Source organism: Brassica napus, chromosome A9, assembly GCF_020379485.1.
Source record: "Brassica napus cultivar Da-Ae chromosome A9, Da-Ae, whole genome shotgun sequence".
Classification (NCBI taxonomy): domain Eukaryota; kingdom Viridiplantae; phylum Streptophyta; class Magnoliopsida; order Brassicales; family Brassicaceae; genus Brassica; species Brassica napus.
The window spans coordinates 2,677,170-2,705,100 of NC_063442.1; the positions used below are offsets into that span (position 1 = coordinate 2,677,170).

Consider the following 27,931-nt stretch of genomic DNA (forward strand, 5'->3'; position numbering starts at 1 on the left):
TTATGACGTCTACAGAAGACCTTCCAGAACTCACTGTTTTCCTATCTCATATGTATAACGCCTGCAACGGCTATAATGACGAATTAAAGCTACTTAACTACTCCTCCAGACAAATCGGCGTCTAACTCCCCACATTCCTCCTCTTACTCAATCATAACGATACCTCCTCAAGCCAAAAATCTATTGTTCAGATCCTCAAATCCATTCCTAGTTTTATGGCAAATCAAACGGCAGTCACCACCACCCAAGTTCACTCTCCATTTTTCTTCAGTAAGGTTTCATCAGGACCTTGAGATTCCCAGTTGCTTTTTCAGCTAATCTATTTCTGGAAAGCTCACAACAATTCCAAATGAGGCATTCTTCTCGGCCTTGAGATGCTGATGATTGATGAAGAGGTACGTGTTCATATTTCAATATTATGCTTCTAATTTCATACATGTCTCTGATTTTTTCTAAGAGAGAGAGAATATGTTAACAAGATTATATCCTCAAACTCAACACCTAAGAATTTTTAACGTTAAGAGATAATTTTTAAGATTAGTTAAATAAATGACTATCTGTGAATATGTTAATGGTTCTCAATATCCTTTCATGTAGTAACTAAATATAGAACTGTTCAAATTGAAATCTACTACATATTTCACATTTTTATAACAAACAATTATTTACAATAATAAATACGAAAAAGTTTAATATTGTAAATAAATTATGGCTTCAAAACTTAAAGAATTGCTGAATCATTTTATTGGTTATCAAAATTTACAGATTTAAGTATTCAAAATTATTACACATTTATAAAATTATATATTTATATGAAATAAAGGTTATTTACCTATACTTCAAAAAATAATTCAAAATCAATTAGACGATATATAAGAAAATATATAATATACATAAGATGATAGAATTTTTATTTTATTTTATTAAATGTAGAGTATTTTAAATTTTGAGAAAGATTTAAACATGGTTACGAAAATATTAATAGAGATAATTCATATGTTAACATAAATAAATGATATTTCAAACAAAAAAATATATCGAAACAAATAAGTGATATAATATTAAAAAAAACAAACTTAATTTTTTAAAAAAATCTAAGGTTTAATGTTTATAAACAAACAAACCGCGTGTAGCGCGGTAAAATCTCTAGTAAGTCATAATTAGGAAGCTTATCTCCACATCCAGTGTCCATAAAAGCGATGTAAATAGTGTCCATAAAAGCGATGTAAATAATGAAGAAGCAAGCAAAAAGATGTATAAGCATGGAGAACCATGGTTGGGTTAAAGGAAGGGGAATACCCCACTGATGTATACCGTCAACTCACAGTAACTTTTTTTTTTGTTTTTCTGTTGTGACTTTGTCTGTAAATAAGCTTTCATTGTACAAACGGAAATACTTTAGAATAGCACTAAAAAAATTTATATCACAACATAGATTCTAAGAATCAAAATGATCAAAATATTTTATTAAAAAGGTAAATATACACTTATATTTACTTAGGGTTAACTAATCCAAACCTTAGGATTTAAAGTTAAGCAATGTTTTTAAACCCGACCCGGACACCAAACCGGACGACTTACCGGCTCACTGGATCACTGGATCGACCGGGGGTGAACCGCGGGTTAATAAATGAATTAATTTTATTATATAATAATATATTAGCTATAAATATATAAAAACTAAAGTCTGGATATGTATACATTTTATGTTTAAAAAGTATTTAAAAAGTATTTATTTTTAGTTTTTATATTTTTATTTTCATTTGGCATAAAAAATATCAAAAAATGTTTAGACTATTTAAAAATTTGTGTAACAAAGTAAGAGTTACGACATCTAAAAACTCAAGATATAATATTCATAAATATTTAAATAAGTGAATATAATCATTCGGTTTTCAAACTTTTAAAAGAAAAAATATATATTTTGAATGAAGAAAATCAAAATAGAGATGAAGTTGGAACTTGAGATCGTAAATCTTAATGTCTAATGTGAATAATAAATAAAACTTCAAATTCAAAATAAACCAAAAATAAAAGATCATTGTAATAAATTGTCAGTAACAGAAATAAACTAACACCAAATCACATCAACTAATTTTGGTTCTCTCTACCATCGTTCATTTCATTTTCTTCTGGTGGCATAATGAAATCTTGATCAAAATTTAAAAATCAAAAATATAAAACTGAAAATGGAAATTTAACTTTTTTTGTCAGCACCTAACTTCTTAATTGGAAACTTAGAATATAAAACATAATTTAAAAACTAAAAAAAAGTAAATGTTATTTATTGGTCCAACCGGTATCGGGTTCTGGGTTTTTGCGGGTTTTTGCGGGTTTCTAAATATTCGGTTTCGTGAAAAACACAAACCGGATTTTTTCTGGGTCACCGAATTTACCGGTTCAACCACGGATCCAGGTCGGGTTTCAAAACACTGGAGTTAAGGGTTAGAGATTTGAGATTGAGATTTAAAATTTTATAAAATAAAAAATAAATATTAAAAATTTGAGAATAAAAATTTTAAAAATAGTTTTAAAAAGCATTTTCGATTTACAAAAAGAAAATTTGAAAGAAAAAAAATTCAAAAGAAAAAATTAAAAAAAGAAAAAAAATTTATAAAAAAAGTTCGAATTTGAAAACATATAATCTAAAACAATAAAAAGAATAAAAAAAAATTTTAAAAAAAAATATTTATTTTTTTATTTAGCTAGGATATTAAAGTCATTTTACCTATTAAATGAAACATTTTGGTCATTTTCCTCTTTGTGGTCTATTTTTGTGATCAAAACTTAAAAATAATCTATTGTACAAATTATGCAACTACTTTACTATAAATCCTAAAAGCGCTTTTTCTTTTTTTAAAAAAATCTTCCATCATCCATCATTCCTCGTTTCTAAAGAACTAAAGTTCTGTGTTCCAAATCTTTTTACAAAAAAAAACCATTCATGCTTACTTGTTCATGTAATTTGTAAGCCGACCATATGTGCCCATGTAGGGAATCACTGAAAAGATTCCAAGGACGAGTTGAATTGGTGGATACTCAATTTAGCAAACGAAGAACTTGCACCAAAACATTAATGGTCTTGGGACAGAGTGCGTTTGAATATCAATAAATTCATAAATAGAAAAGAGATTTGCCAATAGATTAAGGGCCTGGATAATCACAAAGTTTATCAGATCCAGGCGAGTGATACTGCCTACTTCTATTTCGCAAGGTTGTTTTTTTAATAAATTGACTGGATTCATGGTAGTCATTAATCCAACCAAAGAAGCTGAACTTGCTTTTCTCCGACCAAAATTACAAAGAACAAGTAATTGTAACTAGGTGTTTGCAAGCACGTGCCGCCATAGAGATTTTATAACTACTTATTAATACATGTATTATTAATTAAAAAATAATTTTAAATTATTATTTATGTTTCATTTAAAATTCTTATGTATTAGAAATTTTTAAAATTCTTTTGTGCACTATATTCATTATTAATAAATAACTAGCTGATTTTTCCGTGCTCATGCACATATATAAATATTTATAAAGTAAATATATTATAATAACTGATTGCTAATTTTTAATTTTAATTAATTTATCATTTGTGTGCATAATTTATATTAATAATATTATATTAATTTAGTTAGACATATTATTTTAGATATGTTATATTTAGTCGGATTTTTGCTTACAGTCGATTTAGTTGTCATTTGGATATATTCGATTGCATTTATTTTTCTGAATTCAAATATTAAATGTTTTATTCTAAATATATTAAAAAATTATTAATTTTCTTATTTGCATTTAGGTTGGTTGTTATCTTAAATATGTAAATATATTTTAGGAAAATTATGTATACCTTAAGATATATTGTGCTTAGAATACAAAAAAAAAACTATAGTGTTTGATTCTAAATTACAAAAATTAATATGACGATTATACTCTAAAGTCTCATGCATATATATAAGTACATACATAAGTAACTCATACATTTTTGGAAGTTCATTAACACATATCAATATTTACAATAATTAAAATATTTTATAAATTCTAAATAATTTTATGCCTTAGATTTATTGAATGGTAAATTGAAATTTATTTTAAATAATTTTAAAATGAGAATTCAGATTTGATTTGGTATCTTGATTATATATTAAGTTCTACAAACATAAAAATTTAAAATAAAATTATATATTAAGAAAACATATAATTTTAATAATGATAAAATATTATATATATATCCCTCATTAAAGTATAGAGTGTTATGCTATTTTAAAATATTATGTAATTACTTGATTTGCTTTGGTATTCACATTATATAAAAATATTTTTTTTTCATATAAGAAAATATAGATATAAATAAAATATTTTATTACTTCAAAAGTATATTTTATGTTATTTATAATTTTTTAATGGAGTATTACTATTTTCTGAACTTTCCTTTTTAATGAAATCATATTATATATACATATATTTTCGTTTTTAAATTTGCTTTTTAAACTTTATAAATATTTCCTTTTTATTATATATGTTATTTGGAAAATTTTAAAAAGAAAACTATATAAAAAATAAATAATTGTATTTAAATATAATATTTTTAATTCATTAAAGGTTATCATAGTAATCAACCACCATGAGAATTAACGTGAGAGCGCCACATAAGAAAGTGACTTCTCAAATAATATTATAGAGATATATAAATCTTAGAGATCACTTGATATTTTCTTTCAAATATATAGAATTAATCATTTTACTTAATATTTAGTTATGTATTTTCTGTTTTTAAACTTTTCACCATTTTATTAAAATATATATTTTTGCTTAACAATACAATATTGTTCTAAAAAGGATAACAATACAATATATATAGGAATTATCTTTTTATTTTAAAAGTATTTTTAAATTATGGATAATTTTTTTTTATTAATTGTAAGCACTAAATTCATTTTTTATTTTATCTAATTTATTTAATTTATTTATTAAATGTATAAACAATATTAATTGTGTTAATTTTTAATGTGAGAGTTTCGTTGTCAAAATTTAGTATAGAAATAATAGTATAGATAACACAAGATAGATAAATTTGCCAGTAGATAAAGGGCCTGGATAATCATGATAATTATCAGATCCAGGCGAGTGATACTGCCGACTTGCTGTTTTTTTTTTGTAATAAATTGACCGGGTCATGATAATCTTTGATCCAACCAAAGAAGCTGAACTTGCTTTTTTCCGTTTCAAACCAAAAACTCTCCGACCAGAAAAGACAAAGAACAATAGGATAACAGAGCTTAGAACGATGAGAGTTTATATTGGGAACCGGAAGAGATAGAGACTTAAGGGTTTGTTTGGTTTCTATTATTTTATTCGAAAATGGTTATGGGTTTTTAGCCCAACCCAAAACAAAACCGAATTTAAATATACATTGGACCTTTGGCTATGTTTGAAAACATGTCTATCGATTGTTACGTTGAGCCATTTGAACCGCATTCTCGCCAATGGCGGCGTCGGCGAGGGGGTTGGGATGGATAGTTCTTGCGAAGAGGATCCTAAAATTTACAAGTCGTTGCGAGAGGAATATGTTGACTGAACTCATCAGATCTTCCCATGTGTCTCGGAGCCAGAGAATGAGAAGTACCAGAAGAGCAAAAGCGAAAGAAACTCCTGTGATCATAAACAGTCCGCGGAATCTGAAAAGGGTTATGGGATTTAATGTATCATCTGCTGTGTATGGAAGTTGATTCTCAAACCATCTTTTCTCCATATCGATAAGCTTATCGCTCGTCCTTAGGTTTAAGATTCCCTTGGACACAAGAGGCACCAGTTCGTGGCCCTTCTGAAACATCTGAAAACGCATCTTTTGTTGTCAGCAAAGTTAATAAAGTAGATGAAGAGTAAAGAAACTGATGGATGATAAGGGATACGTACAAAGCCGAAACCATTGGTGTTACATTGTGCCTTGACCATGAGAAACTTCCCAGGATGCTCTACGAGGAGGACTTTGAGGTATGGCAACTCATCGACGATAAATGAGACGCTATTGTTCAATAAGGCTTGAGCATATTCTATTGAAGTATTGAGACCCTTGGTATTAGTTGGTCGAAATCTGGGACTGGTTAGGGCCATCTTTGCAATGAGCGAGCCCGAAAGATGCCCCACAGAATCTTCATTAGAGTTGAATTGTATCTGTTGCACCGTCATCATTGATGTCAAAGTTGCAGTATAACTTGCAGTCAATATGAGCACTGCAAATACCCAAACTGTAACTACAAATCTTGATAAGTTGTGTTGTAGCTTCTCCCCTGTCACAAATAGTAAGCAGCAAAAGGTGAAAAGCTAAGTAAACGCATCACTCCAGACATGTGAAAAAGGGTAGAGTACTTACTATGCGCGTAAACAAGGGTAGAGAAGCCAAACCAAAATATAATTCCGATCTGTTTCGACCAAGAACCCTGAAAGTCCTTGTTCTTAGGTTTTTCTATCAACCAAACTATAAAGCCCGTCAAGACAAAGAAAGCTGCACTTGTTATCCAAAGATCTCGTGTTAGAGGATGGAAGAACACCCACATATTTGTCTCCTTTGGTGCTACGGTTCCAAGGCCCATCTCAGTGAATGGCATCGTAAAATCAACATACATTGATCTATTGGCAGTGATTGTAATATCTCCCACAGCTGCATCATATTTATCTTTCTGTTGGGATGCAACACATAAATGATTCAGTTTCCACACACTCAACATGAAAAAGATACTTGTAATCATAAACTGAGCCATGGTTAGTAATACCTACCTGACTATAAAGTGCATATGCAAGTCTGTTGTAGTTACTTCCATTGCGCCAAGGGATGAACTCCAATTCGTAGTCAAAAGGTGAAATGGCAGCCCGGAAGACTTCTATACAGAACCCTTCCGCAGTTGTAACATTTGTTGCTGAATCAGTCTCCACCTTCATCAGTCTTGGGAACCTGTTGCTTGATGTAACCAAAACCCTCAGCTTTCTTCTTTTGCTTTCTCCTAGAACGCGCCCTCCCGGAGTTTGAGCAGACCCACCAGGCCAGATTATGGTCTCCTCGAGCTTGTTAAAATGTCTTCTACTGCTGAAACTACCATTGCCATTCCAGAACCCTATTCTCCTCTCACCTGATTCCAACAAATTCACAATCTCAAACTTGTCTGACAAGAACTTGTTATCCTTCACTTGGAAGTCACCACTCAAACCCTTAAACCTACACTCAGTGATAGCCTCAAGGAGAGTTGATGAAGCATTCACCATCTCCGCTGATCTCGCCAGTGCCCAAGCTACATCATGAGCCCATACACCAGAGATACTCAACCGAAAACCGTCTCGATTCCCTAGTGAGGATCTCAGTCCCAAAGTGAAGTTCTGAAGCTCCTTTGACATTGGAATGTAAGTCTTGAAACCAACCACACCTTCCATTGCCTCTTTTCCATGGAAGCTGCTCATGCTTTTGGAAGTGAGGATCCAAGCAAACCCTTCACCCATCATCCCCAACCTCTCAGCACACGGGAAGAGACGAGTAGCTGTAACCTCAGACGAGTGCACCACAAACACACTCGTCCCCAAGTCCTTCATCTTCCCTAACCGATCCATAACCATTTCCTGGGTTGAAGAGACTGCAAAACCAGCCTTGGATTGTATACCAACACCGTTCTCATAAAAATGATCCACAAGCTGTTGCATACTATCTCTCCAGTCATCTTCATCCTCGTAGACAAGACCAACACTGTTCCAATCGAACCCATGGATGAAAGCTGTGATCCCCTTCGCCTCGGAGGAAGAATCATGCGTCACTTGGATCAAGTGACTGTATCTGCTCAATGAAGATGAGATCGGAGAGTTAATTGAGATCACAGGAACCCTAGCTTTCTCCCCAATCTCCGCCAACAGCTTCGTTTCAAGAATCGAATCCCCGCCGATGATGATCGCCTCCACTTCTTCAGATTGCAGCAGATCTACAGCTGCGAAAGAGAGAACATGTATATTGTGAGTGAATGTTTGACAGAGGAAGAAGAAGAATGTGAGTATGTTACCAGAAGCTAGAGCGAGGAGTGGCTCTCCGCGAGAGTTTCTGACTGAGAGAGAGACTCTTGTTTTGTAGTTATTGTTAATGTCGTAGAAATCGGAAAGCGCCGTTTGTAACAGAGCTTCTCACTATTTTTCCCTCCACGGAACCTAAATCAAAAACCAATCCGACCCGAATCCGAACCCGTTCATAATCGGACCCGGAGCCTTGGTAAACGTCGTCGTTTTGACTTGAACAGTCGAAGGAGAGAAACAGAACAAGAAGTGATACAAGTATTGGGTTTTGAATCCCAAACCTCTCCATTTAAAAAAAGTTTTCAATTATTAAGACACACCTTATGTCTACTTTATCGTTCTTGTTAATATTTATTTATATAACCGATTCTAACTCAACCTATGCCGTGTTTTGTTTTTCCTTTGTCAACGGGTTCATTACCAATAGAGACAACATTATTTAATTGGACAAAAGGGAAATTCAGTGTGTGTTTTTCCCGACGTTGGTTACGCTTTTGTCACATTTATTTATGGAAACTCAACAATCATTTTATATTGATTTAGTCAAAGAAAATTAAGGAAAATGATCAAATGATGACTTTATAGTTCAAAGAAAAGTAAGACACCCATACTGCATTTGCCAAGGTTGTAAGAAAACAGATGTATTTTCTTTTTGGTATTAGACGTATCAACCTCACTTGTGCCCCCAGTTTTGGATTGTATTGAACTTTTTGTCGGGAAGAATTATTCAGCAAGTACATAGAGGGTAATAAGTCAAAGATATATAAAACCTAGAAGTAGAGGAAAATTTATAAAGTCGTCTCATCTCAACTGTTATGCTCAACTCAATCAGTCCTACCACACGGGCGCCTACTTAATTGGTTATCTAACGGTCTAATGATTTTTTTTTTATCCTAGTAAGAATTGCATAACTTCCTTGAGAAATGAATATATTGATCTAATTAGAGGAGATTATGTTTGCTAGATGCTTAGGAAAACAACGTAGAATCAAACTAAAAAGGATATTTATGATCTTGTTAATACCAATTATGAAGTCGTCATGGATGCATATTACTATTTTTGTAAGTTTTTTTTTTTTGAAAAAGGACTCTAGTATTTAAATAGCAGTGCTGAAAACAAAGTTATAAGGCTATGAGTTTTGACATCATAGAGTCAAAGTAAAGCTGTGGAAAGAAAGATGATCGACAAAATCATATGGAGCTAGAAAATGACAGCATAGTCTCTGAACATTTGAAGAAATTGAGAGAGGGTTAGCTAACTAAATAACTTTAGTTTTGGTCTCTGTGACGATCTCTGCCTCAGCAGCCACTGCTTTTGCGACCTCTAGCTGTTGTTCATTTTTTTTTATATAAGTTTCTCTTTTCATTCCTAATGATATTAACTTTTTTAGCAAAAAAAAATCTGCCCGGTCGCATATAATTGGTCTAGTTGGTCTTGCGTTTTTTGAGCTTCGTTTTGTTGGTCAACACATTAAGATAAATTCTGTTGGATTTTGAGCTATTATACACTGACGGCTAATTTAAATTTTCAATATTTGACTACTCTATATTCAATTTTCTGAACAACTCGAACTACTCTTTAAATTTATATTTTTACACGACGAACCGTGCATCATTTCAAGGTTGAAGATCATTTGTGAGAAATCTCTGGTTGTATATGTAGCTCCCCCACTAACGTGCATTAGCATTAAGGTTGGTCGTTTAATGGAACCTCTAATTCCAATATTCCCCATGCTAAGATTGTAGAATTATACATATATATCTGGATCAACATTATTGCAAAAAGAAAAAAAAAACAATACAAAATTTTATTTATTTTATTCGTCAATAAATTAACAATGGCAGCAAAACTAAATACAAACTCAATATCCAGAGGGGAACCCTCCTTTCCGTGGATCACTAACTGCCACAAGCTTACTCATTCCGCCAGCATTTCCATCGGATTCTTGAACTATGAACTGAACAATCGTGGCTCCGGTCATTGGCGTTAGAACATGACCTTTCTTTTCCAACACAACTCTTGTCTCTTTAGGTATCTCGAAATGATCACCGAACACTGTCGTCAAATTCTCAAAGGAAATTTTGTTTGGTATCAGCTGCACAATGGAATTATAAGAAAAACATTTTTTTAGTTATAGACAATTAACAAGAAAGATTATTCTTGGGGTATAAGAAAAAAGAAGAGAAGCAAATGACCTGATGGTAGATTCTTGGAGCCAAAACAGAAGAAAGAGGATCCATCTTGAGGAAAAAATGATTCAAGAAAACTTCTGTTGTCGCGGCGATGATGTTCGCTCCACCGCTAGCACCCACCACAGCTTTCACTTTACCGTCCTACGTAAACAAGCGCATGAAAACCCATTGTTTGGAGCCTAACTAAGAATTTCGTGTAACACAAGTAGCAAGTGTTATTTTTCTAAACCTTGAGCACAATGGTGGGTGACATTGAGGACAATGGTCGTTTCCCGGGTCTGATGAAGCTAGCCGGTGCTGGAGGCGGCACATTTAGGTCACCGCCGGACTTTGCTGGGATCGTGAAATCATCCATTTGGTTGTTTAGAACGATTCCAGTGCTTGGAGATAGCATCACTGCCCCAAAGTAACCGTTTACTGTAGTAGTCATCGAAACAGCGTTCCTCTCGCTATCTATGATCGAGAAATGGCATGTTCCATGATGGTTGATTTGATTCCACCTACATAATTGGAGAAACGAATATTATTAATAAATGAAGAAACAAAGAAGAAACCAGCGAGCGGGTTTAAGATATGAAAAACGCCTTACATGCCGCCATAATATTTTGGATCAAAGGTTTTGTCATCGTTTATCTTGGTCTTCAAGTCTTTTGCAAATTCTGGAGACAGCATATCTGAAACAACCTTAGTAACATCTACAAAATCAGGATCAGCAAGGTTCATCCTAACCGCGAAAGCGTGTTTCAGAGCTTCGATTAGTCTATGAACACCAAGAGAGCCCGAAACACCTGACGGAATCCCGTATTGAGAAAGAATGTTCAAAACCTGCAGCACAAGAAACCAATGAGTTTGGCGTTTTTGTAGAGAATAAATCATTAGCCAGTCTAGGAGACCGATTTTGTAAATATCTAGGCTAATTGTTTTATAAAAGATATCGTTTAAGAAAGATTGTTTGATATGTGGAAAAAAATCACTATAAAATGAGACTTACAAGCATCATTGCAGCGCCACCTGATGAAGGAGGAGGCATACCGAGTAGTTCGTATCCAAGAATGTTTGCGGACAAGGGTTTTCGAACCTTAACTCTATAACTTTGCAGATCTTTCAAAGTTATTATCCCTCCAGCTTTACTAATATCGCTCGCTAGGTTAACACCCACCGTGCCATTGTAAAACGCTTTTGGACCATTCTCAGCTATTTGCTTGAGTGTAAAAGCCAATTTTCTGTTATGGATAATCGTCCCTAGTTTCTTGAGCTGTCCATTAGAAACAAATAGCTCAGACAGACCTTTGTCTGCCAAGACATCTGCTCTTGTCGCGTTCAGCTGCATGTAGAGATACTTTGAAATCCTGAATCCTCCTTCTGCAAGTTTCTCTGCAGGAGTCACTAACTGCTTCCATGGGAGCTTTCCGTGTTGCTTCCAAGCTGTGAATAATCCGGCAAGTTCCCCTGGAACGCCTGCTGATAAGACTCCTTTCTTTTTTAGATCAGGATTGCTTCCATACATATTCTACATCAAGAAAAACACCCAATAAATGTCTATGATTCAAAAACGTCAATGAAAATCTAACCTTAACAAGTGTGTGTCCAAAATGAGTGTGTGAAGAAACAATAAGCAACCATATTGCATTATTCAATATAACCAAGATTGGCTAGGGTTCATAAACGTTGAGTAAAACGCTATCTAAGTTCAAAAGAGCGTTTACTGGCATATTTCAATTAGATGAAAAAATGTTAAGAAACCCTATATTACATTCATACATTTCAAACATCAAAAGACACTATTTAAGCTACAATTGGCGTTCAAAAAGCTTATTTAAGAGGTAGAGATTTTAGGAAACTCTATTGAAGCCTCCTCCATTCAAAACAACTGAGGAAACTATTAGCCTGAAAATCGCATTAAAGGCGTATATGTTACAAAACGCTATTTGAGCTGCAAAGCCCGTTCAAACTAATGATAATAAAGGGTTCTACACCAAGAGCAAAGCACAGGTTGTCTAATTCATAAAATGTCGCTATTACCTCAGTGGCACGTAGAGGAGCTGTTTCTCTAGAATCATAAGCAATAGCCTCCCCGCCAGCTATCTTAACCACTGTAAACGCTCCACCTCCTATACCGCTAGAGGCTGGACTCACAACACCCAGACAGAGAGCGGCGGCCACCGACGCATCAATAGCGTTTCCTCCTTGTTGAAGAACACTCATACCGATCTCAGAACACCGTCCATCGTCAGTTGCAACCGCACCACGAGGCTTAACAATACTTTGCGGTCTTTTCTGACCCGCAGCGTTTTGCAGAAAAGCGACCAGAAAAAGAGCGATCAACGCTGTCCGAACCAGCGACATTGCTGCGATTGATACAAGAATCAAATCAAACCAGAGGTTTCTCACAAATGATCTTCAAGGTTGAAATGACACTAGATTCGTCGTGTAAAAATATAAATTCAAAGAATAATTCGAGTTGTTCAGAAATTGAAAATAAAGTACTCAAATATTGAAAATTTAAATTAGCCGAGTATGCATATTGCATAATAGCTCAAAACTCAACAGAGATTTATATTAATGCATTGACCACTAAAATGAAGCTCAGAAAATGCGGGGCCATCTAATAGCATGAGCAACTAGAGCGGTAGAACATTGCATGAGTCTAAAAATAAAATTAAAAAACTAAAAAAAATTTGAAAATAATATTTTATGGTCTCAAACTTTAAATTTTTTAGATAGTACTAAATATAGAGCTTATAATTTCAAACAAGACGTTAAAGATATATAAATAGAGCTATAAACTTTTAAATTATATGTATTCTTGTTAATTTAGAGCTTATAATTTTTATTTATGGTTTAAAATTTTAAATACTTTATGGTATGTATTCATGATTGTATTCTTGTTTTATACTCTGTTAAAAACTGAGACCCGTTAGTAGGGTTCTTAGTTTGGTTCGTTGGAGTGTTTTTGTCCCTCGATTCTTTGTTTATATTTTCTTTCTATTTTTATCCAGAGATAAATGGTTCACTATCTGTTGCAGAAGGGGTTCTTTGTTTGGTTCATTGGTGATTGGTCCTTGAACCTAGAAAGCTTTTGAGATTACATCACGATTATCAAAAAAAAATGCTTGTATCAATGATAATTGTTTTTTTTTTGTTGCATTCAAGTAGGGATTTTAGAATGACACTAGTAAACTTTGCAGGTAAATGGAGGGCAAAGACTTCCTTTTGGGATGGCAGCACCAAAGACTCCGAGGCAACCTGGAGAGATGATGCTCTCTGTGCATGGCACTCCCTTGGGGGTCTATGAAGAAAATTTAAACATGGGAGCTATAAATGGCATGTTACTAGATCACCACTCATTCTTAAAATTTTCTTGCTTCTAGGAGAACACCATCAGAATCAGAATCTGTGTCCTTATGTGGAATAATAACTGATTTACAGAGGAGAACAGTTGAAAAGCTTCATAGGTTCAGACACATTTTCAGATTCTGATAGTCTGTCTAAGCTGATGTACCCTTGCATTTATATAGTCTATTGAATAGCTTTATAGACTCTATTCAAATTCCTGGACCGCGATATGTTGTCTGTTTTTTTTCCTTTTCAACTTGTTATGGTAAGTTTTAATCTCTAAAATAACACACAACAATGAAGCTTTGATTATATATAACATCAGACGCGGAGTCTTCGTAAACGTCATCGTTTTGACTTGAAGAGCTGAAGGAGAGAAACAGAACAAGAAGTGATACAAGTATTAGGTTTTGAATCCCAAACCTTCATTAAAAAAAAGTTTTCAATTATTAACCGATTATTCCATTAAAAAAAAGTTTTCAATTATTAACCGATTAAAAAAAAGTTTTGATTATATATAATATCAGACGCGGAGTCTTCGTAAACGTTATCGTTCTTGTTAATATTTAATTATTTATTTATACTAGGTGTTTTGCCCGCACATGCGGGCTTATTTTTTTGTGAACATTTATTAGTTTATGTTTTATTAATTCAAAAATCAAAATGATAAATTTTTTTTATATTTTTTAAATTAAACTAAACATCAAATTATTTATATATGACAAATATTTTTATTTATACAACTGTTTTTTATTAATATTTAATTATAAATAATTTCATATCTTAATTTTCAATTTTTATAATAGAAAAATATTATATCAAGATAACAATACAATATATAAGATAACAACACAATATAATACGACTTATATTATTATATACATGAATTATCTTTTTATTTTTAAATGTATTTTTAGATTTTGGATAATTCTTAGTTTTAGTCACTTATATTATTAAAAAATAAAATTTGTTTTATTTTTTATTAATTTATACATTTAATTTATTATGGGAGACTCCGCTGTGTTCGCTATCAACAGTGCCTTGGATAAGAGAGACTCCGCTGTGTTCGCTATCAACAGTGCCTTGGATAAGTATAATAAAGCTCCCATTGCTGATGGTAGTATCACTGATGGTACTGTGCAAGAAGAGGCTGAGATCTCGCCTCAGGTGAAAGCTTATCCGGAGTTACTGAAACTGTGCAAGGATATGGACTCGAGGGGACTCCATAAGTTTGTATCGGATAACCGCAAGAACCTTGCTTCGCTAAAGGAAGAGATTCCTTTAGCGTTCAAGGCTGCATCAAACCCGGCTACTCTAGTGTTGGACTCTTTGGAAGGCTTTTACCCTATTGAGTCGTCAGTACCACCCTCTGATGGGAAGAAAGACGCTAACCTCTTGGGAACGCGCAGGACATGCATCATGCTGATGGAGTGCCTTAGCATACTGTTGTGTCGTCTCGACCGGAGCTCCCTCGCTGGTGTTCTCTCGGAGAATGTTAAGCGTAGAGCGAAAGCTATTGCAGAAGGATGGAATCCGCTGCCGGAGAGTACTCTTGACATGGATGCTTGCAATGGTAATTCTTTGGAGGCTCATGCGTTCCTGCAACTGCTGGCTAGTTTTGCTATTGTTAAGGACTTTGAAGAGGATGAGCTCTTGAAGCTGATCCCTATGGTTTCGCGTCGTCGTCAGGCGGCTGAGCTTTGCCGTTCTCTTGGACTCTCAGAAAAAATGCCTGGTTTGTTGTCCTACATTGTTATGACATTTTTTTTATCTGGTTGACGTTTGGTATATAGTGAACAATGTTCTAAAAATCGGTCTAGGCGACGTAATTAGACCTAAAAGAAGTTATTCTAAAATGATTTTTTTTTTAAAAAAAAAATCGGTTAGGCATTCAAAAATTGCTCTAGCGTCCGCCTAAACAATAATCCAGTATAAAACACCTAATTATTGTCTAGCGATTTCTTGAACATTGTTAGTGAATAACTGGATTTGTTTTTTGCCTTAATATATGATGTGCACTGTTCTGTTTATTGCAGGTGTGATTGAAGTTGTCCTGAACAGTGGAAGGCACATTGATGCAGTGAACTTGGCTTTTGCGTTTGAACTCACAAAACAGTTCCCACCTGTTGAGTTACTGAAGTCTTACTTGACTGAGGCAAAGAGATCTTCCTCCCAGGTAATGCATCTTCTGCTGTTCAGGCTAGTGTTCCCTTGCTTAAAACAAATGCATTCATTATTATTTTACTTTAGGAGTATGAAGCATCTTAGGACTTGCTGACGCAAGATTCAAGCTCAGATTATGATACATTATTATGTGTGCTAAATGCAGGATGAGTTCAATGAGAGGGAGCTTACAGGTGTTAAAGCTGTGGTAAAGTGTGTCGAAGTGCATAACCTGGAAGAGCATTACCCAGTTGAGCCACTTCAGAAGCGGATTCTGGAGCTGGAGAAGACCAAAGCTGAGAAAAAGAAAGCGACAGAACCCGCAAAGCCTCAGACGAAACGACCACGTGGTGCTCAACCCCGAGTCACTGACAACAACAACAACAAGACAGGATATGGTAGAGTCATCATTTCTGAGAGGTATCCGCAGTATGTGTATGACAATAGACCATTCCTTACCGGTCCAATCATGGCAGCACAAGCTCATCCGCCTCCTCCTCCTCCTCAGACTTACACTTTCAGTCCTGCTGCTGCTGCTCACGGGAACTTCTACGGGAACTGCTATCAGTACCAGGCTCCTCCTCCTCCTTACTTTCACTAAGGTGATGGTGAATGTGACTGTGACTCTCTCTTCTATGGTGTTAACTTGTGGCAGCTCTTTAACCCCTCCTCTCCTACTAGTTGTTTTCCTTTGATGTTGTTATGTACGGATGATTTTAGTATTTTTGAGGATCAACCCTACTCAAAAAACAAAACAAAACAAAAATGCTCAAAATTTTCTATTAATTATATATTTAATGCTGTATTGTTTTCTTTCTTGCTTTCATCGTTTTTAATTTTGTATTACATAACCAACCATAGCTCTCGTGATCAGGAGGCTTATCGGCATATCCAGCGTCTACAAAGGCGATGCAAATCCAAAAGATGTATAAACAAGCATGCCATTGTACGATCATTTTCTAGTCCAAAATAGTTTGTATTTTTAACCATATTCAGTGATTGTTGTGCATTTTTGTATTGGTTTTGTGTAACTATTTGTATAAAAGGCCACATAATTCTAGTAGTTCTTTAGGCCACCCCAAGCTATGGGACGGCACTGGTTGGACCGTTAGATCGATACGCTGGCGCTCTTGTGATAGACGATTCATGGGTTGCATTCTCTGAACTCTGAAGTTGCGGCCTAAAGGATGTTGACCAAGTTTGATCATGGTTTTACTTTTGAGATGGAGACTGAGTTCATACATTTTTCATCTACTTCTAGATTTTATATCTTTGACTTATTCCCCCCTCCATGTAGGTAACTTGTTGAATATGAATTTTCTATTATACGAATAGTTTGTATTCTATTCTTCTTGTTGGAATATATAATTCTACAGAGGAAAAACACGGTATAGGTTGAATCGGTTTATATAAATACATGTTTATAAAAACGATAAAGTATTCGTGCGCTTCGTAATCGGAAAGTTTCTTTTTTCTAAATGAAGAGATTTGGGATTCAAAACGCAGTTCTACTAGTATCATTTCTTTTTGTTGTGCTTCTCTTCACCTGTTTTGCTTCCAGCCAAAACGATGGCGTTTACGAAGACTCCGCGTCTGATTATAAATGGGTTCGGATCCGGGTCGGGTTAGTTTTGGATTTGGATTCTCTGGAGGGAAAAATGGTGGGAAGATCTGTTACAACGGCACTTTCAGATTTCTATGCCGTTAACACTGATCACAAAACAAGAGTCTCTCTCTCGATCAGAAACTCTCACGGGGAGCCTCTCCTAGCTCTCGCTTCTGGTAACATACTCACATTCTTCTTCTTCCTCTGTCAGACATTCACTCACAATCTATGTGTTTTCTCTCTTTCGCAGCTGTAGATCTGCTGCAATCTGAAGAAGTGGAGGCGATTATCACCGCCGGGGACTCGATTCTTGAAACGAAGCTGTTGGCGGAGATTGGGGAGAAATCTAAGGTTCCAGTGATCTCAATTAAATCTCCGGTATCATCTTCGTTGAGCAGATACAATCACTTGATCCAAGTGACACATGATTCTTCCTCCGAGGCGAAGGGGATCACAGCTTTCATCCATGGGTTCGATTGGAACAGTGTTGGTCTTGTCTACGAGGATGAAGATGACTGGAGAGATAGTATGCAACAGCTTGTGGATCATTTTTATGAGAACGGTGTTGGTATACAATCCAAGGCTGGTTTTGCAGTCTCTTCAACCCAGGAAATGGTTATGGATCGGTTAGGGAAGATGAAGGACTTGGGGACGAGTGTGTTTGTGGTGCACTTGTCTGAGGTTATTGCTACTCGTCTCTTCGAATGTGCTGAGAGATTGGGGATGATGGGTGAAGGGTTTGCTTGGATCCTCACTGCCAAAAGCATGACCAGTTTCCATGGAAAAGAGGCAATGGAAGGTGTGGTTGGTTTCAAGACTTACATTCCAATGTCAAGAGTGCTTCAGAACTTCACTTTGAGACTGAGAACATCACTAGGGAATGGAGACGATAATCGGTTGAGTGTCTCTGGTGTATGGGCTCATGATGTAGCTTGGGCACTGGCGAGATCAGCGGAGATGGTGAATGCATCATCAACTCTCCTTGAGGCTATCACTGAATGCAGGTTTAAGAGTTTGAGTGGTGACTTCCAAGTGAAGGATAAGAAGTTCTTGTCAGACAAGTTTGAGATAGTGAATTTGTTGGAATCAGGTGAGAGGAGAATAGGGTTCTGGAATGGCAATGGTAGTTTCAGCAGTAGAAGACATTTTAACAAGCTCGAGGCTATAATCTGGCCTGGTGGGTCTGCTCAAACTCCGAGAGGGCGCGCTCTTGGAGAAAGCATAAGAAAAAAGCTGAGGGTTCTGGTTACATCTAGCAACAGATTCCCAAGCCTGATGGACGTGGAGACTTCAGCAATAAATGTTACAACTGTGAAAGGGTTCTGTATAGAAGTCTTCCAGGCTGCCATTGCACCTTTCAACTATGATCTGGAGTTCATCCCTTGGCGCAATGGAAGTAACTACGACAATCTTGCAATTGCACTTTCTACTCAGGTACTAACCATGGCTCAGTTTATGATTACAAGTATCTCTTCATGTTGAATGTTGCAACACTGGATCATTTCCATTTGAATTTTCCTTTTGTGTTGAATCCCACAGAAAGACAAATATGATGCAGCCGTGGGAGATATTACAATCACTGCCAATAGATCAAAGTATGTTGATTTTACTATGCCATTCACCGACATGGGTCTTGGAATAGTAGCACCAAAGGAGAGTAGTATGTGGGTGTTCTTCCATCCTCTAACGCGAGACCTTTGGATAACAAGTGCAGCTTTCTTTGTCTTGACGGGCACTATAGTTTGGTTGATAGAAAGACCTGATAACAAAGAGTTCCAGGGTTCTTGGCAGAAACAGATCGGAGTTATATTTTGGTTTGGCTTCTCTACCCTTGTTTATGCGCATAGTAAGTACTCTACCATTTTCACACGTCTTATATGCTAATCTTGGTCACAAGAGAATGGACTTAAATGTTTTTACTAATTAGTTTCTCACCTTCTGATGCTTACTATTTATGACAGGGGAGAAACTACAACACAACTTATCCAGATTTGTTGTTACAGTTTGGATATTTGCAGTGCTCATATTGACTACAAGCTATACTGCAACTTTGACATCAATGATGACGGTGCAACAGATACGATTCAACTCTAATAAAGATCATGTGGGGCATCTTTCGGGCTCCCTCATTGCAAATATGTCCCTAACCGGTCCCAAATTCCGATCAACGAACACCAAGGGTCTCAATACTTCTAAAGACTATGCTCAAGCTTTGTTGGACAATACTGTCTCATTTGTTGTCGATGAGTTGCCATACCTCAAAGTCCTCCTTGGAGAGAATCCTGAAAAGTTTCTCATGGTCAAGGCACATTGTAACACCATTGGTTTCGGCTTTGTACGTATCCCTCATCAGTTTTCGGCTTTACTCTTCATCTTCTTTATTAACTTAGCTGACAAAAGATACATTTTCAGATGTTTCAGAAGGGCGGCGACTTGGTGCATCGTGTGTCCATGGAGATCTTGAAACTAAGGGCGAGCGATAAAATAAGTGAGATGGAGAAAAGATCGTTTGAGAGTAAACTTCCATACACAGCAGATGATACATCAAATCCTCTAACTCTTTATATGTTCCGCGGATTGTTTATGATCACTGGAGTTTCTTCAGCTTTGGCTCTTGCACTACTTCTCATTATCTGGCTCCGAGACAACTGGGAGGATCTGATGAACTCGGTCAACCTATTCCTCTCGCGACGACTTGTACATTTTAGGATCCTCTGCGCAACAAGTATCCATCCCAACCCTCTTGATGACGAGAATGCGGTTCAAATGGCTCAACGTAACTGAAGATAGGAACTGATTCAAACATAGCAATATATGTGTTAGATTCGGACTTACTATGGGTTTTCAGCTTAAAACCAATTGGTGATAAGTAGATTAACTCTAACCCTCTATATATTACTTAAAAGTCTCCTTGAATAATATGTTCATTACCGTATGTAAATGCAATTTCAAAAAAAAAAAAAATTATGTTTTCTGTGATTCTTTATCAGGTGATGATTACCTTTCAAAACATTAATTATATTCACTGAAGTTTCTTGTGATTTAAAATGGCTGAGCATCAGTTTAGAAATCGCTGAGAAGGTTTCGGGTATGTATACTTATAGGGCTTGTATGGAGGATTTATTGGCATGTTTTCAGACCAGTTTTTTCTTCAGCAGCTAACAGGAGTTAGTTTCACTCATAGTAATGGTCTATAGTTTAACGGCTACATCACACCCAAACATTTGGCTACTGTATATATTGATCTGCTCAGAAATCCTTAGTGTAAAAGGAACCAACAAACAAGGTAACAATGATAGTGTAGACACTAAACACCATGAATAATCCTACATAGTATAACCTACTCTTCAAAACCCATCCACACCAGATACATTACAAAGGCTTATTCTAATTTGTATTAGTAAGATCCTAAACATCCTTTTTAGTTTGATTCTACGTTGTTTCTCCTACCATCTACCAAACATAATCTCCTCTTAGATCAATCAACTTATTTCTCATGGAAGTTCTGCAATTTTTATTAGGATAAAAAAATTCATTGGACTGTTAGAGAACCTGGTTTGACCCCATTGGCCTGAGGGAAAATGGGCATTTAATTCCCAAAGTATTTGAAATCGGCAGTTTTAATACTCAAATATTGTTTGCGCATATATATTCCTCAACCAATAATTGACTGCGCAAAATTGAAAACAAAATAGTCAACCGTTAACTGATGAACAAAAAAAATAACGGTTTCTGTCAAATTTTAAACACTAGAATATTCTAATAATGATTTTGCACAGTCAATGATTAGTTGGAGAATAAATATGCACATATAATATTTGAGTATTTAATTTGCCGATTGAAAATACTTTGAGGAATTAAAAACTCATCTTTTTCTTTATATTTCTTATAAGATTGAAAGTCATTAACATCAATCCCTTTAAAAAAACACAAGTAAAAATATTTTCTAGTTAAATAAAATCATTGTACGAGATATTTACCTTTAGAAGAGATTGTTGATTTTTTACACTGACATATAAAACAATACAAAATAATTATTGTTACATCGTATTGTCGATGTACTTCATGTTTATATCACTTTAGATGATTTTTAAAATAATTCATAGTTAGAAAGATTCATAATTTGAAATAATATACAAGATATTTAATCTAGTAAAAGGATTTATTTAGTTTATAAAAGCATATAAAATAACATAAGATAATTACATTTGCATTGTATTGCTGATGTGCAATATATGAATGTGTAAAGTACAGATAATTAGATATGATTGTCTAAAGTAGAGATCCAATGTACAACATATAATTGTCTAAGCAATATGAAATCATCCATAAGTGATTTTATAAACATGAAGTACATCAACAATACGAACAATACGATGCAACCATAATTATTTGTATTATTTTATACGTCATTGTTAAAACTCAAAAATCTCTTTCAGATAGATAAAACTCTCTTGGTTATATCTAACTTGAGAATATTTCAAATTTTGATTTTCTAAAAAAAGAAGTGTTGTTTTAAATTTCTCAAGTATTTTTAATCGGCAAATTAAATACTCAAGTATTATATGTGCATATTTATTCCCCAACTAATCATTGACTGCGCAAAATCATGATTAGAATATTCTATCGTTAAAAAATTGACGGAAACCGTTATTTTTTCGTTCATCAGTTAACAATTGACTATTTTGTTCTCAATTTTGCGCAGTCAACTATTAGTTAGAGAATAAATATGCGCAAGCAATACTTGAGTATTAAAACTGCCGATTTCAAATACTTTGAGAATTAAATGTCTATTTTCCCATTGGCTTGAAACATTTGAATAAGATCCCCATTTTGTAAAAAAATATATTATATATTAATATAAATATAAATATATATAACATACAAATATAAAATGAAATAAAAATAAATAATTGATTAAAAGTATATTAATGATAACAATATATTAATGTTACTTTATAGAATTTTTTTACATCTTAAAGATATAATTCTATTTTTTTTTTAAATTACTATAGATGTAAAACTTTTTTTAATAAAGAATAAACCAGTTCATTTATATAATATGTTTTTTGGACTTCTCAAATTTCATGACTGGTTGTCGTTAGATAGCCAATTAAGTAGGTGCCCGTGTGATAGAAGGACTGTTTGGCTTGCCTGAAGTTACTGTCGTAAAGGATGTTGACCAAGTTTGATCGATCATTAGAGATGGTTTACTTTTGAGATGAGAGATGACTTCATAATTTCCCTCTACTTCTATATTTTAGATCTTTGACTTATTCGCATCTATGAACTCGTTGACTAGTTCTTCCCGACAAAAAAGTTTAATACAGTCCAAAACAGGGGTACAACGTTAGATAACAAGTCGGGTTGATACGTCTAATACCAAAAAAAAATACATCCTTTTTCTTACAGCCTTGACAAATGCTGTATTTGTGTCTTTAACTGTAGCTATTGGTCTCTTTGACAGTTTCTTTGAACTATAAAGTCATCATTTGATCATTTCCCTTACTTTTCTTTGACTGGGTCGTAAATTCGTAATAAAATAATTGTTGAATTTCCACAAAATAATGTGACAAAAGAGTAGCCAAAGTCGCGAAACTCACACTGATTTTCCTTTTGAACATGTAATCCTAATAAATAATCATTTTATCCTGTCAAATGATTGGATTAAGCATTGGTCGTCCATGTCCGAATCTAATCAGGCCTATTTTGGTTACAACTATTTTTCACATGAACTGTAATTGGTCAAGAATTAGAGACCAATTAACTCATCAGCATAGACATGCTACACTATGCTGATGAACCCGTTGACTAATATCTTCTTAAAAATCTTACGGTCCAATGGAGAACCTACATTATATTCTTCTCCTTCAGAGGAAAAACAAAACACGGCATGGGTTGACTTAGAATCGGTCATATAAAATAAAAATGAACAAGAATGATAAAGTAGATAACGTGTGTCTTTTCCTTTCTAATCGGAAACTTTTTTTAATGGAGAAGTTTGGAATTCAAAAGGCAGTCTCATTTCTTCTTGTTCTGCTTCTCTTCATCTGTTTCGCTTCAAGTCAAAACGATGACGTTCAGGATCAACACATTCGGATCCGGGTCGGATTGGTTTTGAATTTTGATTCCGTGGAGGGGAAGACAGTGAGAAGCTCTGCTTCAACGGCGCTTTCCGATTTTTACGCCATCAACAGTGATTACAAAACAAGAGTCTCTCTCTCAGTCAGAGACTCTCAAGGAAAGCCTCTACTCGCTCTTGCTTCTGGTAACGTACTCACATTCTTCCTTCTCCCCTCTGTCTCCATTCACTCACAATCTTGCGAAATGAAACAGCTGTAGATCTGCTGCAAGCTGAAGGAGTGGAGGCGATCATCATGGGCGGGAGTTCGTTGCTGGAGACGAAGCTGTTGGCGGAGATTGGAGAGAGAGCTAGCGTTCCTGTGATCTCACTTAACTCTCTGATCTCACCGTCGTTGAGCAGATACAGTCATTTGATCCAAGCGACGCATGATTTTGCATCCGAGGCGAAGGGGATCACAGCTTTTATCCATGGGTTTGGTTGGAAGAGTGTTGCTCTTGTTTACGAGGAGGATGATGATGATGACTGGAGAGAGAGTATGCAACTCATGGTGGATCATTTTTATGAGAACGGCGTTGGTGTACAGTCCAAGGTTGGTTTTGCAATGACTTCTAGCGAGGAAATGGTTATGGATCGGTTAGGGAAGATGAAGGACTTGGGGGCGAGTGTTTTTGTTGTGCACTCGTCTGAGGTTATTGCTACTCGTCTCTTCGAATGTGCTGAGAGATTGGGTATGATGGGTGAAGGTTTTGCTTGGATCCTCACTGCCAAAAGCATGAGCAGTTTCCATGGGAAAGAGGCAATGGAGGGTGTGGTTGGGTTCAAGACTTATGTTCCAATGTCAAAAGAGCTTCAGAATTTCACTTGGAGATTGAGAAGTAATGAAGAAGATGTTTGGTCGGAGAAAGCTCGGTTGAGTACCTCTGGTGTATGGGCTCATGATGTAGTTTGGGCAGTGGCGAGAGCCGCGGAAGTTGCTAGGGTGGAAAATGCGTCATCAACCCTCCTCGAGGCTATCACTGAGTGTAGGTTTAAGGGTTTGAGTGGTGACTTTCGAGTGAAGGATAAGAAGTTCTTGTCAGACAAGTTTGAGATTGTGAATTTGTTGGAATCAGGTGAGAGGAGAATAGGGTTCTGGAATGGCAATGGTAGTTTCAGCAGTAGAAGACATTTTAACAAGTTGGAGACCATAATCTGGCCGGGTGGGTCTGCTCAAACTCCGAAAATGCGCAGTCTAGGAGAAAGTAAAAGAAAAAAGCTGAGGGTTTTGGTTACATCTAGCAACAGGTTCCCAAGACTGATGAAGGTGGAGACTGATCTAGCAACAAATGTTACAACTGCGGAAGGGTTCTGTATAGAAGTCTTCCGGGCTGCCATTTCACCTTTCAACTATGAATTGGAGTTCATCCCTTGGCGCAATGGAAGTAACTACAACAGACTTGCATATGCACTTTATAGTCAGGTAGGTATTACTAACCATGGCTCAGTTTATGATTACAAGTATCTTTTTCATGTTGAGTGTGTGGAAACTGAATCATTTATGTGTTGCATCCCAACAGAAAGATAAATATGATGCAGCTGTGGGAGATATTACAATCACTGCCAATAGATCAATGTATGTTGATTTTACGATGCCATTCACAGAGATGGGTCTTGGAACTGTAGCACCAAAGGAGACAAGTATGTGGGTGTTCTTCCATCCTCTAAAACGAGACCTTTGGATAACAAGTGCAGCTTTCTTTGTCTTGACGGGCACTATAGTTTGGTTGATAGAAAAACATGATAACAAAGAGTTCCAGGGTTCTTGGCCGAAACAGATGGGAGTTATATTTTGGTTTGGCTTCTCTACCCTTGTTTATGCCCATAGTAAGTACTCTACCTTTTTCACATGTATTGTATTCTATGCTAATATTGGTCAAAAAAACAATGGAGTGATGCTTTAAGTAGTATTGATTGGTAAACCATTTGCAAAAGCATTATTCTATTTATTATCCAATCAACGGTTATTGTAAAAACATTTTTAAGAAATATTTATAAGATGTAAATGACTTCAAAACTTTTTGCTCAATACTCTCATTTGAGTCTTTTGATAGAGCATGCGCTTTTAGAATATATAAAACTTAAAAAATAATTATATAATTCATTTTTTTTATTTAATAATATCAAAATTATGTTTATATCCAAAAAAATTATATATTTTGAAATTATTTTTTAACTTTTTTAAAAGAATAGTATTCCACATTTCAAAATTAATTTAATTTATCATATATCATATAATAATTTTGTGATAATTTTATAAATGAATCATTTACTGATATGTGAACCACTTTATTAAATACATTAACGCGAGAGCATACAATTTATGGAACATATTTTTTATTTTTTTGAAAAAAAGGCATTCAATTTAAAAGATAAAGTATAAAATATGATTTGTTAGATTACATAGTTTGGAGAAGTTGGATACATAAAGTAAGAGATGAAAGAGCTATTAAATTTTGGATTAGCACAAATTTATGCAACATATTGCTTCTATCGTATAATGTAACTGTTTTATCATCAGTTCTACCAATCAAAATCATAGTTACTCACTTTCTGCTGCTTACTATCTATGACAGGGGAGAAACTACAACACAACTTATCAAGATTTGTAGTTACAGTTTGGGTATTTGCAGTGCTCATATTAACTACAAGTTATACTGCAACTTTGACATCAATGATGACGGTGCAACAAATACGATTCAACTCTAATAAAGATTTTGTGGGCCATCTTTCCGGCTCGCTCATTGCAAAGATGGCCCTAACTAGTCCCAGATTCCGACCAACTAATACCAAGGGTCTCAATACTTCTACAGATTATGCTCAAGCCTTGTTGAATAATACTGTCTCATTTATTGTCGATGAGTTGCCATACCTTAAAGTCCTCCTCGGAGAGAATCTTGGGAAGTTTCTTATGGTCAAGGCACAATGTAACACCAATGGTTTCGGCTTTGTATGTGTCCCTTATCATCAGTTTCCTTACTCTTTTATCTTCTTTATTAACTTAGCTGACAACAAAAGATACGTTTTCAGATGTTTCAGAAGGGAGATGAACTGGTGCCTCTTGTGTCCAGGGAAATCTTGAACCTGAGGACGAGCGATAGACTAATCGAGATGGAGAAACGATGGTTTGAGAATCAACTTCCATACACAGCAGATGATACATCAAATCCTGTAACCCTTTATAGATTCCGTGGATTGTTTATGATCACGGGAGTTTCTTTCGCTTTCGCTCTTGTGGTGCTTCTCATTCTCTGGCTCCGAGACAAATGGGAAGATCTGATGTGTTCGGTCAACATATTCCTCTCGCAACGACTTGTACATTTTAGGATCCTCTTCGCAAGAACTATCCATCCCAACACCCTTGATAACGCCGATGGCGAGAATGCGGTTCAAATAGCTCAACGTAACTGAAGATAGGGACTGATTCAAACATAGCAAAACGTACATTACCATTTGTACTTAGCATCATAATACAAGTAGATGCTCAAGTTTTTTGGCGTGCTGTGCCCCGAGTCTCTATAGCTTACACAATTGTTGCGACGTTGTTGCTTTGACCTAGAAGCCTCACCAAACAAGCTTGCTGCCCCTTCGTCCTCCAGTGGTCCGTCAACTGCGAAATGGTTCTTGATTCAAATCGGGTTGCGTCCATGTGTTAGACCAATCATATGTTGGGAAAAAATAATTTTTAAACATACACATTATTTTTATTTTATTTGTAGCAATAATAATGATAAACTTCGAAAAATATTATTATATTTATTGAATTCCTATTAATTTTAAATTATAGAAAATAAATAATTACATAAAAGGAAATAACTATAAGAAAGATATTATTTTTTAGAAAATGTATCAAAAATTTAAAATATTTATTTTTGAAACAGATGGATTAATGTGATTAAACAGAGGGAGTATGTGATAAATCATGTAACTAGTGTCTTCTTGCAAATGGTTTGGTTCTGCAATGTATATATAAATTGGCTTTATATTGGGCTGACAAAAGCAATGAGCCCATAACCATTTTCTGGAGAAAAGAATAGAAAGCAAACCCTAATCTCTTTACCCTCCGGTTACTAGTATAAACTCTCCTCTTTCTCTTCTCTAACAACGCCTGTCATCTCTCTCTAATAAATCCTTTAAATTTTTGTTGTTTTATTTTACAAAGTTTTCTATCTTGTGTTATTACAAGCAAGTTCAGCTTCTTTGGTTGGATCAAAGACTGTCATGATCCAGTCAATTTATAAAAAAATATAACCTTGCAAAATAGAAATCGGCAGTATCACTCGCCTGGATCTGATGATATTTCATGATTATCCAGGCCCTTAATCTACTGGCAAATTTATTCTCTCTTATTGAGTTTGGTTCATATGTTTTTCTGCAAACGCACTCTGTCCCGAGACCATTAATGTTTTGGTGCAATTTCTTCGTTTGCTAAATTGTGTATCCACCCATTAAACTTGTCTTAGGAATCTT

The 27,931-nt window shown here is 35.1% G+C and overlaps 4 protein-coding genes and 1 pseudogene across 4 annotated transcripts; 3 read left to right on the forward strand and 2 right to left on the reverse strand.

Moving 5' to 3' along the window:
• Positions 1–5,256: 5,256 nt before the first annotated feature.
• LOC106365814 lies at positions 5,257–8,533 on the reverse strand (annotated as a pseudogene).
• LOC106365816 (glutathione hydrolase 1-like) lies at positions 8,381–12,888 on the reverse strand. The gene is made up of 6 exons (XM_022692276.2): positions 12,258–12,888; positions 11,227–11,745; positions 10,825–11,060; positions 10,465–10,735; positions 10,239–10,376; positions 8,381–10,138 (listed from the first exon to the last, which is right to left on the reverse strand). Exons 1-6 carry the CDS (start codon positions 12,579–12,581, stop codon positions 9,905–9,907), a joined length of 1,722 nt encoding a protein of 573 aa, XP_022547997.2. The 5' UTR covers positions 12,582–12,888; the 3' UTR covers positions 8,381–9,904.
• A 1,657-nt stretch (positions 12,889–14,545) lies between these two features.
• LOC106362596 (FRIGIDA-like protein 3) lies at positions 14,546–16,539 on the forward strand. The gene is made up of 3 exons (XM_013802469.3): positions 14,546–15,306; positions 15,608–15,747; positions 15,901–16,539. The coding sequence occupies exons 1-3, from the start codon at positions 14,577–14,579 to the stop codon at positions 16,333–16,335; spliced, it is 1,305 nt and encodes a 434-aa protein (XP_013657923.2). The 5' UTR covers positions 14,546–14,576; the 3' UTR covers positions 16,336–16,539.
• A 655-nt stretch (positions 16,540–17,194) lies between these two features.
• LOC106365813 (glutamate receptor 1.2-like) lies at positions 17,195–22,128 on the forward strand. Its single transcript, XM_013805309.3, has 5 exons — positions 17,195–17,516; positions 17,591–18,774; positions 18,880–19,186; positions 19,302–19,675; positions 19,753–22,128. The coding sequence occupies exons 1-5, from the start codon at positions 17,213–17,215 to the stop codon at positions 20,122–20,124; spliced, it is 2,541 nt and encodes an 846-aa protein (XP_013660763.1). The 5' UTR covers positions 17,195–17,212; the 3' UTR covers positions 20,125–22,128.
• A 901-nt stretch (positions 22,129–23,029) lies between these two features.
• On the forward strand, positions 23,030–27,801 carry LOC106365812 (glutamate receptor 1.2). The gene is made up of 5 exons (XM_013805308.3): positions 23,030–23,608; positions 23,677–24,884; positions 24,982–25,288; positions 26,038–26,411; positions 26,492–27,801. The coding sequence occupies exons 1-5, from the start codon at positions 23,269–23,271 to the stop codon at positions 26,870–26,872; spliced, it is 2,610 nt and encodes an 869-aa protein (XP_013660762.2). The 5' UTR covers positions 23,030–23,268; the 3' UTR covers positions 26,873–27,801.
• The last annotated feature ends 130 nt before the right edge of the window (positions 27,802–27,931 follow it).

What these genes read in the sequence shown, in the direction of transcription:
- LOC106365816 (XM_022692276.2), bottom strand. Translation starts at nt 12,581, where the DNA reads ATGTCGCTGGTTCGGACAGCGTTGATCGCTCTTTTTCTGGTCGCTTTT. An exon ending in CACCCACCATTGTGCTCAAG is followed by an intron (nt 10,377 to 10,464) that starts GTTTAGAAAAAT and finishes TTGTTTACGTAG; the next exon opens with GACGGTAAAGTGAAAGCTGT. An exon ending in CTCCAAGAATCTACCATCAG is followed by an intron (nt 10,139 to 10,238) that starts GTCATTTGCTTC and finishes TCCATTGTGCAG; the next exon opens with CTGATACCAAACAAAATTTC.
- LOC106362596 (XM_013802469.3), top strand. Translation starts at nt 14,577, where the DNA reads ATGGGAGACTCCGCTGTGTTCGCTATCAACAGTGCCTTGGATAAGAGA. An exon ending in ACTCTCAGAAAAAATGCCTG is followed by an intron (nt 15,307 to 15,607) that starts GTTTGTTGTCCT and finishes TGTTTATTGCAG; the next exon opens with GTGTGATTGAAGTTGTCCTG. An exon ending in CAAAGAGATCTTCCTCCCAG is followed by an intron (nt 15,748 to 15,900) that starts GTAATGCATCTT and finishes TGCTAAATGCAG; the next exon opens with GATGAGTTCAATGAGAGGGA.
- LOC106365813 (XM_013805309.3), top strand. Translation starts at nt 17,213, where the DNA reads ATGAAGAGATTTGGGATTCAAAACGCAGTTCTACTAGTATCATTTCTT. An exon ending in TCTCCTAGCTCTCGCTTCTG is followed by an intron (nt 17,517 to 17,590) that starts GTAACATACTCA and finishes TCTCTTTCGCAG; the next exon opens with CTGTAGATCTGCTGCAATCT. An exon ending in ACACCATTGGTTTCGGCTTT is followed by an intron (nt 19,676 to 19,752) that starts GTACGTATCCCT and finishes ATACATTTTCAG; the next exon opens with ATGTTTCAGAAGGGCGGCGA.
- LOC106365812 (XM_013805308.3), top strand. Translation starts at nt 23,269, where the DNA reads ATGAACAAGAATGATAAAGTAGATAACGTGTGTCTTTTCCTTTCTAAT. An exon ending in TACCCTTGTTTATGCCCATA is followed by an intron (nt 25,289 to 26,037) that starts GTAAGTACTCTA and finishes TATCTATGACAG; the next exon opens with GGGAGAAACTACAACACAAC. An exon ending in ACACCAATGGTTTCGGCTTT is followed by an intron (nt 26,412 to 26,491) that starts GTATGTGTCCCT and finishes ATACGTTTTCAG; the next exon opens with ATGTTTCAGAAGGGAGATGA.